The 12,788-nt window shown below is 39.5% G+C and overlaps 1 protein-coding gene across 14 annotated transcripts in view; it reads right to left on the bottom strand.

Moving 5' to 3' along the window:
• The window catches only part of PRKG1 (protein kinase cGMP-dependent 1), an 885,489-nt gene that overhangs the window by 21,090 nt on the left and 851,611 nt on the right, over positions 1–12,788 (bottom strand). For all 14 annotated transcript variants that reach the window (XM_039547328.1, XM_039547329.1, XM_039547324.1 and 11 more), the window contains 2 exons: positions 8,037–8,176; positions 3,586–3,675 (listed from right to left, as the gene is read on the bottom strand). In XM_039547328.1, the coding sequence (XP_039403262.1) occupies positions 3,586–3,675; positions 8,037–8,176 (230 nt within the window). The remainder of the gene's footprint in view (positions 1–3,585; positions 3,676–8,036; positions 8,177–12,788) is intronic.

Raw genomic sequence — 12,788 nt, 5'->3', positions numbered from 1 at the left:
TAATGTTGTATATTTGGTCAGGGGCGGCTCCTGGCATCAGAGCACCAAGCGCATGCCTGGGACAGCAAGCCGCAGGGTGGGGGGCGGTCTGCCGGTCGCCGTGAGGGCGGCAGGCAGGCAGCTTTTGGCGGTGCGCCTGCGGGAGGTCTGCCGGTCCTGTGGCTTCGGCAGCAATTTGGTGGTGGGGACGCTGAATCCGCGTTACCAGCGGACCTCCGGCAGGCGCGCCGCTGAAAGCCTCCTGACTGCTGTGCTTGGGGCGGCAAAATACATAGAGCTGCCCCTGTATTTGGTTGTACCATTATTGCATGTCACTATGATTACAGCAATGAAATTAAGTTTAATAAGAATTAACCTCTGCTATGCATGTAGGGAAGCAAGACCATATAGATTTACTACTCTAGATTTTAAGGTCTCAATCTTGCAAGATGCTAAGTACTCTGGCCCATTCCAGCAAAGTTCTTAAACGTATGTGGAGTCACACTTACTTCACCTTGAAAGATCAAGCCCTAAAACACAATTATAGCTCAAAACAATTTCGCTATGAAACCATCTTTTTCAAAAAGTTTTGTCTGTAACTACTTCAAGGACTTGTGGCATCAAGACAGTATGTTTCACATATTTTATGATCTTACTCTAGCCACTCCTTAGCTGCCAGAAGGAAAGATACTGTGAAATAGCTGTATAGATATGATACAATCATGTTTCTCTCTTTGTCTGTTTAATTGGTTGAAAGTTTATAGCTTTGAGATAAATAAGGAAAGCTTCTTTGTTCAAGTTGTGCTTATGTTTTTTTCAGGTGGGAAAAGAGAAGATATCAATATCTCAGATTGATCAGGGGAATACCAACTATCCAGTTGTAGGTTAGCTATTTACTCTTTAGCTGCCAAACTAGTCTTCTATAATAACAATTAGGGAGACTAAGGGTTGCCAACCCTCCAAGATTGGCCTGGAGTCTCCTAGAATCAATATCAATCTCCAGGTAACTATTGAAAGCAATCCAGGAGATTTTAATAGGATATTTCAAGAAAATGACATTATGTCATGTTGGGGGAAAAAAATCTCCTGGAATAGCTTCAGTCAGAGTTAGCAACCCTAAGGGAGACCCACTTACTTTCTCCTACGAAAAGACTCTTCTTCACTAGCCAATCTGATCTACTCACTTTACAATACATACACAGTTTGGAAGCCCTCTACTAACTGGAAAATAGCCATTAGCAAACTCATTCCTGTTTGGTTCCCACTCATGAGGTTAGCATTCTACCCACTGGTTGAATTCCCAGGAAGCATTGTTTTAAACCAAAGTTCCAAACTTAATACAAATATTAAGTTACATTAGACACAATTATGAAATAAATCTGAAGTCATAACAAAAAAGAATGATATTCAATCCAAAGAAAATGTTGTATCATACATCTTTCATATTTACCTCAGATATATGTTTTGAACAAAATCTATTAAAATGGATCAAAGACTAATGTTAGATACTGTTCATGAATGAGACAAACATAAAAAGCTCTTACTTGGCATTTGAAGTGTTAATTTCAAATTTAAAGAAGTGAATCGCTTCCTGCTCTTTTGGAATGAATACATAGTTACTTGAAATCATAATTAGATTTTGACAGCAGAATTGTTTGAGCTCTACTAACTGAAAATAAAATAAATGTGCTTCTAAGCTAGATGGCAGTAGAAACCACAATTCAAAGAGCAAAGGAATGAAAGAATTTATCATTCTGAAAAAATTTTAAAAAAAGACTAAATCCAGACACCTGTTAGCTTTGGAATTGTAATGCTTTTAAATATATTGAGGGCAGGCAGATTTTTAGAAGAAGTGGAATATAAAAAATAATAAAAGTAACTTCTTAGGGATAATTAAAATATCAGTTTGATATTTGTTTTCTGCTCCATTTTCTTTTAATGTTTAAATTGCCTGTTTACTCTGAGGACAACATTTAATTTACACATTTAATCATATCTATTACATTTCTAATTGTGTGCATATATTTATAGAGTGTTTGTGTACAGTTTACTACATGGTTATCTCCCCTCATATGTAATATATACATTACACCCAAAAAGCTAAGTTAAAAGATTATTATTAAAGTTCCAAGTCAAGCAACCAAAAGTTAGGAAATGCCAGAATTAAAGTTGTCTGAGCAGCTTGTGTTCTCCTCATTGTTCATTGGCCCATGCCTTATTGACTACACACTTTTCAAATCCTGATCTGATGAGAGAATTATTAATTCCTGCATGGGCTTTTCTATGGCACTCATCACTATGTGTCTGAGGTGCTTCATAAACATTTAGGAATTTATCTTTTTACAACCCCTGTGGAGTAAGGGGATATTATCCTCATTTTACAGATGAGGAACTGAGACACAGATGGAGGGAACCACAAAGGCTATGTCTACACATCAGTTAAACACCTGCAGCTGGCCCTTGTAAGCTGACTTGGGCTCAGGGTGCTTTGGGCACGGAGCTGTAAGATTGTGGTGTAGATGTTCACTTGGGCTGGGGTCTGGGCTCTCAGACCCTCTCGCAGGGTCCCAGAGCTCAGGCTCCAGCCTGAGCCCAAACACCTACACCTCAGTTAAACAGCCCTTCAGCCCGAGCCCCAGGAGCCTGGGTCAGTTGGCACAGGCCAGCCACGAGTTTTTAACTGCAGTGTACACATACCCCTAAGGGGAGGCAGCAACATATGTTATCAGAGGCTGAAATATAGGCGGCACACAGGGAATTTTTACTCTGAAAACTTAGGTGCTAAATGAGTTTAGGTGACTATGGGGTTCAGCAGGAGTTTTGTGAATCATGGTGGAGCCAAAACTGGGACTTAGGCACCTAAACCAACTAAGTCTCAGGTTTAGGTGCCTAAGTAGCTTTGTGGATTTGAGCCAGACACACTAAGGTTAAAAGTATCCAATAACTTTGATTCGGGCACTCCTCTGCAATGTGAGAGACCCAAGTTCAAACTCCAGCTTCACATCAGGGAAGGGAAATTGAACCCAGGTCTCCCACATCCCCTAGGCGAGTGCGCTCACTGTTGGGCTAGTCTAAAGGTTATAAGGGAAGCTACTGCCTCCTCTTGTTTGCTTCCTCCCTCTGTCTCCCTTACCCATTCCCCCTCCCAAAATATATTGGGTGAAAGTCAGTTCTGAATACACTCCCTGCAATTTAGGACACTATGAATCAGATCCTGTCCCCTGGCTCTGTTCCCTTTTTATGGATCCTAAGATGCTCAGGTTAAGTGGAAGGGTCTGGAAGGGGGCATGGTAAGGTGGCAGAGGACAATCCTCAGGGGGTGGAGTGATCACTGCCCTGGTTAGTGTAATTTAGAGCAGCCCTTAGGTTACTCCAAGTTATGATGGGCCACTTTAGTCGCTAGTCATCTCCAGGATGGGGGGAAGAAGAGGATGGAACAAGACTTTCTCCACCCTTTCTGTGTCCTGTGCCAAACACAGCTTGGTGATACATCTCGCCTTTAATGTATGTTAGAGTTTTTCTGCTAGGAATAAAGATATACAATATTACAATTCACAGTGACATATAATTTTCCCTTTCAGATAGAAGGTTTCTAAAATTTCTTACCTGTCCCTGAGAATTGTCCAAAGCTCTCCACCTAGACAGGCTTCCATCAACATGTATAAATATTTACTGTCCTTGAATGTCCTGTATAGCCTATTGTTTGCAAACAAGAAAATGCAATAAAAGTTAAAGCATTCTTTTTGGTAAAAAGTATTCCTGTGATACTTCACACTCCTTATTAACCATGAATATCACTTACTGTCTTCATTCTGTTGTATCATACTTGAAATGTTTCAGCAGAACAGATGCAGTATTTTAGTGTATTATAAGAGGATGATGTTGCTACTCTGGGAACTAAATTTAGGGCATGACATTTCTAACTACTTAGGTCTGATGTTGCTGCTTTCCAAGATCACTTGAAAGAGAGGCAAGACAATATGTACACCATTTCTTGTAATGAGTAGATCATTTATCCTTCAAAGTAAGGAGTCAATCTGTAGATCTGAAGCCTTCCTTTCATTTAATAATTTCAAAAGAATGCCCCTTAATTTTGGTTCATGTAAGAATTTAACACAATTTGCTTTTACATTTCATAGACCTTATAAAAATATCAAAAGATGTTTGTTTCCTCATCCAGGATGATTGAATATGTGGGAAAACCTGCCTAATGAGATAGTTGGGGCAAGTAACATGTATTCAGCATGTACTGTATGTCAGGCTTGACCTAAATTCTATAGGAAAACGTTCCTTTCTACACATTTCTGCAACATTCTTGTGAAGCAGACTGGAAACTGTGTACCAGCTTCAGATAAATTAAATAAATGGAGTTTATTTAATTAATTAAATATGAAAATAATATAAGGAATTCTACATTGTTGTATTATCTCATTTGTTATTAAACTAAATTAATTTTACTCTGCACAGATATTTTTCTGACAACATGCAGCTGCATTGTAGAATCTTTCTGGGAGGAAGCTGTACATTTTGGCAGATGGGTAGAGGACCGTTGGGGTTTTTGGCTCCTGGGAAGTTAAGGTCTGGGAGACAGTTTGAGTTTGTTGGATAAGTACATTAGCTCCCAGTGTTGACATTTAAATCACCAGCATTAGATTTCAGAGTTACCATAGCACTGAGGCGAACTATTCTCAGAGCTATTGTTATGTCTGTGAGAGTTAACATTTCAGGCTCTCTGCAGAAAGCAGCACACTTTGCTATGGCTGTTTACACTCAGATCTCACATTTGGAAGGTTTTCTTTGCAACCACATCATATAGAACATTATTTTAAACTATCTCAAAAGGTTAGATTGTGGAGCATAATTCTTCAGCAATGAGTGGATTCTGTAGTATATTCTGTGACTGTGCAATTACACCCACGCACAGGGCTCTGTATGTTTTAAGCATTATGGGCCTGATAATCTCAGGTGACTACAATGAAAACAGAAGGTGTTGCAGAATCGAGCAGTTCAAAGTAAATAACATACTTTGTTATACCTCTCAAGGAGCTGTTGTGTGACATATGCCATGAGGCAGGGATAGACTAGCTGGATGCTTGATGGATCATGAAGCAGTTGTTTAATGCATTAGTCTTTTATTTTTGGAGGCATTTGGTTAAATACTAGCTTAGGTAACATGAAATGTGTTGGTCTCAATATAGTGCCTATTGGACATTACGTCATGAAATTGGGCAGAGTTTGTCTTTGTACAGCGCACAACCAGGGCCAGTGCTACCATTAAGGTGAACTAGGCGGTTGCCTAGGGCGCCAAGATTTGGGGGTGCCACTTTTTTTTTTACAGCAGTTCCTCCCCAGCGTGCGGTCGCTGCTCCACTTCTCCCACCTCCCAGGCTTGCAGTGCCAATCAGCTGTTTGGCGCCGCAAGTCTGGGAGGGGAGGAGAATTAGAGTGGGGGCGGTGTGCTCGGGGAGGATGGTGGAGCAGAGGTGAGCTGGGGTGGGGAGGTGCTGCACGGCTCTGGCGGGGGGGAGCTGCAGCGGGCTGGGGGCGTCTCAGGGCAGGAGGAGGAGCTGCTGCGGGGCGCCTCAGGGTGGAGGGGGGGCGGGGAGCTGCTGCAGGGCTGGGGGGGAGGGCGCAAGGTGGAAGTTTCGCCTAGGGTGCAAAACTTCCTTGCTCCGGCCCTGTGCACAACACAATGTCACTTAGTTTTTTATTACTATTGTTGTTATCATTATTATCCTATCACATATTTTGGAATAACTATTCATCTTTTCACCTCTACTGGAAAAGTTTGAGGCTTATGATCCAGGTCAGGACTGAGGAGCACTTGCTGAGCTGCTTGAGGAAGCTTGCAAAGTCTGCCTGAGTCAATGTTACTTGTCTCTTGCTTTCAAGAGTGCCAATAGTCACAGAAAAAACAGAAGGGGGAGAGGGGGGGCTACTGAGTATATACTGTACATGCCACCATAAGAAGTATGTAGCATAAACCTACCTAAACAGTTTCTGATCAATTTTAACATCTTTAGGTTTACCCATCCTTATAGGAGCCTTGCAAATGGATCATTACATGAGCAGCCTTATTTTAGTGCTTTCTTTTCCAATATTCTGCATAGACCTGAAGATAAGATACTGGAAAGTATTTCCATTTATCTTACATAAGCATTAAATACACACAAAAAAGAAGGAAAAAAGTTGATTAGTATATATTTCATTAGCTATTGAGGCCAATGGTACTAGTCATGTAAAAGTTTGCAGGATCAGGCTCCTAATCTTGAGAATATGTTCTCTTTCAATTATGTTAAAATGTTCTTTATGTTTTTAGTGGTCATGTTCTGCTAGCTGTTATATAATGGCACCTTCCATTACATTAGTATATTGATTCAGACAGTGGGTAGCACATTAAAAACTTCAAAAAATATTTTGTATCTTGTAATAGTCTACAAGGAGTACTTGCAATTTCAGTGCTATCTCAAATCTAGATAACTGAGGCATTTTTATGGATCAAATATGAAAGAAAAGCAAAGTGTAAAGATAATTGAAGCATTACATAGTGCCATCTTGTTTACGTCATACAGTAATTGTTGTGAATCAAGCATGAGGCTGAAATAAACATATTACAAAGGCAATAACAGATGGTGCTTCAATCCCTAATAAAAGGTATACATACACAATTTTCATTTCAAGACTGTGTAATTTAATGTTCATGTAAGACAAGATACTAGAAAACATTTCTCTTTGTCTGATGTCTAATGTAGAGTACAGGAAACTAAATCACTACTCATCAAAAATATACAGATAACTCCCTGGCAAAGTTATTGTTCCATTTCATCTCAATACTAGGAGAGAGTATTTGCTATTCTTATAGGTCTAAATCCAGGCACAGAGAAATCTTTTGTGTGCAGCTCTCCTTCCTCCAGAGTGAAAGTAAGGCTCAGCAGCCCCGTTCCCTCTTCTTTTAAACCTCACAGAGGCCCCTCTGCCATCCCAGGTCTGCACATAGGTAGGAGATGAGACTAGACAGCCAGGGGGAGAAGTGAGTATGTTAGGGACACATCATCTCTGCTCCAGCTCTGTGGAGTTCACCTGGGTAAATAATGAAGCTCCATGGTATATTATCTTTTCTGCTTAGCCCCCATCTCCAGTGGAATTGAGCTGCAAGGGAGTGGGAGTTCTGCCAAAGGCCAGAGCTGGTGCAAAGGCACAGCGCCTCCCCATGAATCAGAGGATCTGCCAAGTTTCTGATGGGTGTTGCAGCATATTTTGCTGGGGAGGAGACACCCCCAGCTGAGTGATGTGTGTAGGGGGGAAATCTCTGTAAGGGTGTCCTCCCAGAGAGTTCATCCCCCACAGACCTGTGTATGGATTTTACCACAGAGAGAATGATTTCAGCGATAGTTTTATTAATTACCTAATTTGTTAAATAATATTGCCAATGCCTTTGCAATATTTATTGAATCTTACAATAATCTTGAATACATAAGGGAGCATCTCACCATCCTGTTTTCCCCCAAATATTCACAATTTTAAGGGATGCTCAGTGTCAGATAATGTAAGTGTGCTTATGGTTAGAAAAGTACTAAGGCCTCTTGTTACACATTCAGAGTCACATCTGCTTATCTTTCTAATCAACATTTGGTGTTACCGCTTTTTACTCTTAGAGAGCCAATAAAGCTAAGGAATAATGAGCTAGAGTCTGTTTTGGCATGTGCATAATCAAAATATTTGTTGAATATTGTTGACTCTCTACTACTGCTGTTGGTGCATGATCCAGAAAGAGTACAGCTTGACTTCCAGAATCTAGGTTGAGTTTTCAGGGCTGAGAGTTAAAAATATTGAGCAGACTTGTCAACTAATTGAGAGACAATAAACATGGAACACTATGGTGCCATACTTGCAGAGTCCCTTGACAGCAATGAACTACGATTAAAAGGTGTTTTACCTATAGCGCTTGTGGGACAATTCATGACCAATTCCATAACACATTGCAATTATATAAGAAACAGTAGCCAGACTGGAACGTTCTGAACTTGAAATGAGTTTGTGAAGTGTAGTGACAGTACCTCACAATGAAGTCTGAGTGAGCCCCCTGCATTATCTGCTTCTCTGAGCGTATGTGCTCCTGCTGTCTTGTGTCCACTATGTGACGTTTCTTCAGTATCTTCATTGCAAATGTTTTGGATTCTTCACTTTTCAACTGGACCTTGAATAAAAGTGGCAAATATATTAGTTAGAAGCAGTGCCCATAACTCCTTAACAATCTGGAATTTTGGATGGGCACATTTTAGCTCCTTCCAAAAATGTTAGATCTTCTGGAGAATAGAAAGTTTATTTCATAGGGGGATATAAACATAATTAAACAAACTGAAATAAAAATGAACCTAATTCTCAGAACACTAAAGATGACTGTTCTTGTCTTCAGTATTCTGCAATGTCAGAGGGACTGACAAATTGACTTTTCTTCAGTTCCTCCACCTACCACAAATATGCTGTCCCCTTCTCCTACCTTCTTAACAATTTCCAACCTTATGACTGCCCAATAGAACACCCCTTCCTCAGTGATTACTCTCATCAACTGACCCAGCCTCCCTGCACAGAGCCACTCTGAATTTCATGATCAATTTTCCCTGTTCCTAGTATGACACCCCAGTGCAACCTATCTCCCACTCCTGATTTCTAGGCCAAGAGAAGGATTTGGCAGAATGGGTAGATGAGTCACATTGTGAGGCCAGAGGAAGGACAGGAGGAGAGTTTGTAGCAGCAAAAATTTATTCAGGCATAAGTTATGACTCAAGAGCTCCCAAGAGCTAGGAACCCTCCCTTTTTTTTTCCAGCACAGTGTTTCTTAGCTTCTCTCTTAGGAAATTAACCAGCTCCCCCAGGGATAACCATTTGGAAATTAGCCAGTTTCTTATGCCTTAATAAAATACAAGTTTTAACTCACTGGATCTGTTCACTGCAAACCAGATTTCTAAATGTGGCATATTGCTACACCATATCCACTGATACATTTGCTAGTACGATATGCCATTGAATTGAAAAGCCATTTACAACAACTTTCTGTGTTGAGGGGAAAAACAACCACAACAGCATTATATATTTCTCTCAGGTATACTCTCAGCATAATGATGCTGGTTCTAATAAGTGTACAACTTTAATAAAAACCTTTTTTATAACTATAACATTTCCACTGACTCTGACAAGGGAATAGAGTCCTTGAAAGGTTTAAATGCATGAGCAAAGCTAGCTTTTCAATGGTGCTGCTCTGGCATATCTTTACTTTTACCCTTGACCCTCAACTAATCTATTTTTCTTGTTACAAAAACAGGTGTCTGTAAAGTTTATTTTTTATTTTTATTTTTTTTGCTTAGCCTAAGCACAGGAATCACTTAAGATCCCTCAGAACATCTCCCTATATGCAGTGGGCCAAATTCTGCATCGATTTACATCCTGTGAATTGACATCAGTATCCATTAGCAGACAATGGAGTTGAATAGTGTTTAAGTCAATAGAGAATTTGGCCTGATATATTCATCTGCTTTCACAGATAAGAACTTACTGGAATGGCATCTGAAGGGCTTTCAAGAATGCAGAACTAACAGAAGGGATCTGTCCTGTCTTCTTCCTTCTCCACAAATTAGTAAGATTCCTTGGAGCTGGCTAAGTGATATCTTATAGTCTAGCCACTCAAGACAACAAACAAACAAAAACCTCCCATGCTGAACAAAGGAATACAATTACAAACTGCTAAACAAGCACATATGCACTTAATAATTCTAGGTGCTGTGACTGATCCACATGATCTTTTATGCAGTTGAAAAGGAAAATTGACCTCCAACCAGTTTCCTTGTAGCTATCACCAAATGACAGAATAAATTGATAATTCACGCATCTGGCCTCCTACTTTGATAAATTTCTCCTCTTGTTACAGTAAACCAGTCATATGACATCACATTGTCACGTTGTGAAGCGTGCACATAGTTAATTACATTTTTTCCATATAGTACAGTGTATGGTACAAATGCTATTTGGCAATTTTTATGAAAACACAGAGATGAAGCCAGCTTTCATTTTCAGGTTTCATTTTACAACCTCTCTATCAATATACCCAGGATTTTGAAATGCAGGCCAGATCAGCACTCTAGTTTGTCTCTGAGGGAGGGACATAATGTGGATGAAACATAACCTATTTTTTTTAAATATTTTTTATTAAAAAAAGGACAACCATATTTTCTTAAGAGAAAAGACAAAAAAAAGATCTAGGTTGGTCTAAGAAAAGTCACCTTCAAAATCTTTCCTAGCCTGTCTTTGAAAACTATAATCTTTAAATCCTTTCACTTTCCCGTCAATCCTTGCTGATTGGCTATGAAGACACTTTAAATGTTTCAGTTCATGCCAACTCTGTAATAACAGAGTGGAAAAATCTGTAGATTAATTTGCTCAGAATCAGAGCTTTTACTGGATATAACAGCTGTCCTCTCTAAAGCCAGGGTAACACATATGGATATACTAAATTTAAACCAAGGGGTAGGTCCTCAGCTGGTATAAATGTACACCAAATAGCACTACTTAAAGAGCAACACTTTCCCATGTGATTCAGCAACAATGTTTAATAAACGACGATCCATTTTTATACATATACATTTTTTATCATAAACTCTAATTTTTTAATTCTACTTCAGAAGTTTTATATATAATGACCCGATGTCCATTTTACTGGCATGGCTGACTGTTTTAGGTAAACTGTGAAGACCAAGGGTGTGCTCGGACTCTGACGTGGACTCACAGCCAATCTACTCAAGATTGTCCCATACTATGGTGTTATGTTTAGCACCTGTGAGTTCTGAAAGCGGGTCTGTCTCTACAGAAATGGTTATATTATAGTTCTTCACATTTGTCATAGACATATCATATTTGCTTGCTGCCTCATGGAAAAAGGCTACAGAATCTCATGACAAGTTTGCATGACACAGTGTAAGACTGATGAATTTAAGATCAAGAAAATCTGAAGATGTTCTCTGTATGTATAAATATCTCCTGTCTGTGTGTTCCATTCTATGCATCCGAAGAAGTGAGCTTTAGCTCACGAAAGCTCATGCTGAAATAAATTTGTTAGTCTCTAAGGTGCCACAAGTACTCCTGTTTTTTTTGCGGATACAGACTAACACGGCTGCTACTCTGAAACCTGAAGATGGATTGAACATCCTATCATTACTTAGACCCTTCTGATAACACTTCTGAGGGTTTTACTTTTACATACATTTCTGTCATTACGTGCATTGGAAGCACCTTGTTTCAGATTCTGATTTGCTGGCTTATGTTTCTTGCTCTTGGCACACACTGATATGCTGATGTTCTATACTTATTCCCATTACCACTGATACAAGTGGTTGCCTGTCTTTGCTTTTCAATAAATGGGATATATATCTTTAGGTGGTTGTAAGTCTGTTTTTAAATTTTGAAGCAGTCTTTTCTTAAAAACCTCTTGTTGTGTCAGTATAATTTAAGTCCTGGTATTTGTGGGTTTTTTATTTTCTCCATAGTTGCAAGCATTTTCAGTCCCACATGAAACTTTTGTTTTTCCAGAAGAACTGTTCTTGCTTCCCACACCAAGACTCTCAATTATTATTTTTAAATGAAGCTTATGTTTGCCATCTCATTATATGAGAGACTGAGTATAGAGACCTATACAATCCACATCAAATTAAGAGAAACCTTTCTTGTCACTCAGGTTTCCCAATTACTCCGTTATGTTTACACTGCACTGTGCTGCACTGCTATGCCTTATGCCTATACAACTTAAAAATAGGGAGGAGGGGAATAGTTCTGGATTTACTGCACATGGAAAATGAGGGGGTTATGTGTATTATTTTGCATACATATCATATATACCTCAACTCACCCATTTGATATTATTCTAACTGATTACACAGAGTTAAATCAAAGGAGGCTCAAAGTGGGAGAACAAAGAGGAAATAAAACAATGGCAAAGATAACGTACATCCAGTCCAGAGAATACCAATGGTCCTCGAGGAAACAACAGAGAAATTATTAATTGATGAACGCTCCTGCCAGGCTCTAAAGTTTACTTTTTCCAGACCTGAGCTTAAGATCAAAGAGGACATTAAAACCTTAATAACAGTATCCTGAAAGAAGCAGATTGAGAGGGTTGTCAGCAGCTTCCGAGGGAAAGATACTGACAGAGACACACTGACAGAAACGGCAGCAAGCAGACTCTCTCTCTCAACCCAGAGATGGCAGTGACCAGGCTGACTGGAACATACCAAAGCTTGCAAGGAAAGAGTAAGGTTTAGATAAGGGAAAATATGCACATGGGACTTTTTTGTTTTATTCCTTTTGTTGTGTACGATATACCTTTGAGTAAATAAATTATGCTTTGTTTTGAGGAAGCTATTTTCAAATCACTTTAATCAGTCACTGTCAAAGGTTCCCAGAGGATACAGGTGCCAAACACAATTGAGCCTGTTGTGCAGTGCAGTGTAAACAGTTGGGAAACAGGGGGTCTGTAGCCCAGAGATCCAATCTAAGAGAGGTAGGATTGCAGGGTTCCACCTAGAAAGTGTTGAAGGTAGTAAAACCTGTCCCCCCAAGAGTACACTGAAGAGAGACTAAACAGAAAATAAAGCATAGTTTTCTTTATAACAGTAAAAGCAACAAAGAATCCTGTGGCACCTATTATACAGACGAGGTTTTTGCAGCATGAGCTTGATACCTTGTTTTCATACAAAAAAAAAAAGTAAGTGGGCATCTGAGAGTCCACCACCAGCTCATGCTGCAAAAAATCCTGTTTCTAT

The sequence above is a fragment of the Mauremys reevesii genome, linkage group 7, assembly GCF_016161935.1.
Source record: "Mauremys reevesii isolate NIE-2019 linkage group 7, ASM1616193v1, whole genome shotgun sequence".
Classification (NCBI taxonomy): domain Eukaryota; kingdom Metazoa; phylum Chordata; order Testudines; family Geoemydidae; genus Mauremys; species Mauremys reevesii.
This window is presented reverse-complemented; position numbering and strand designations above follow the sequence as displayed.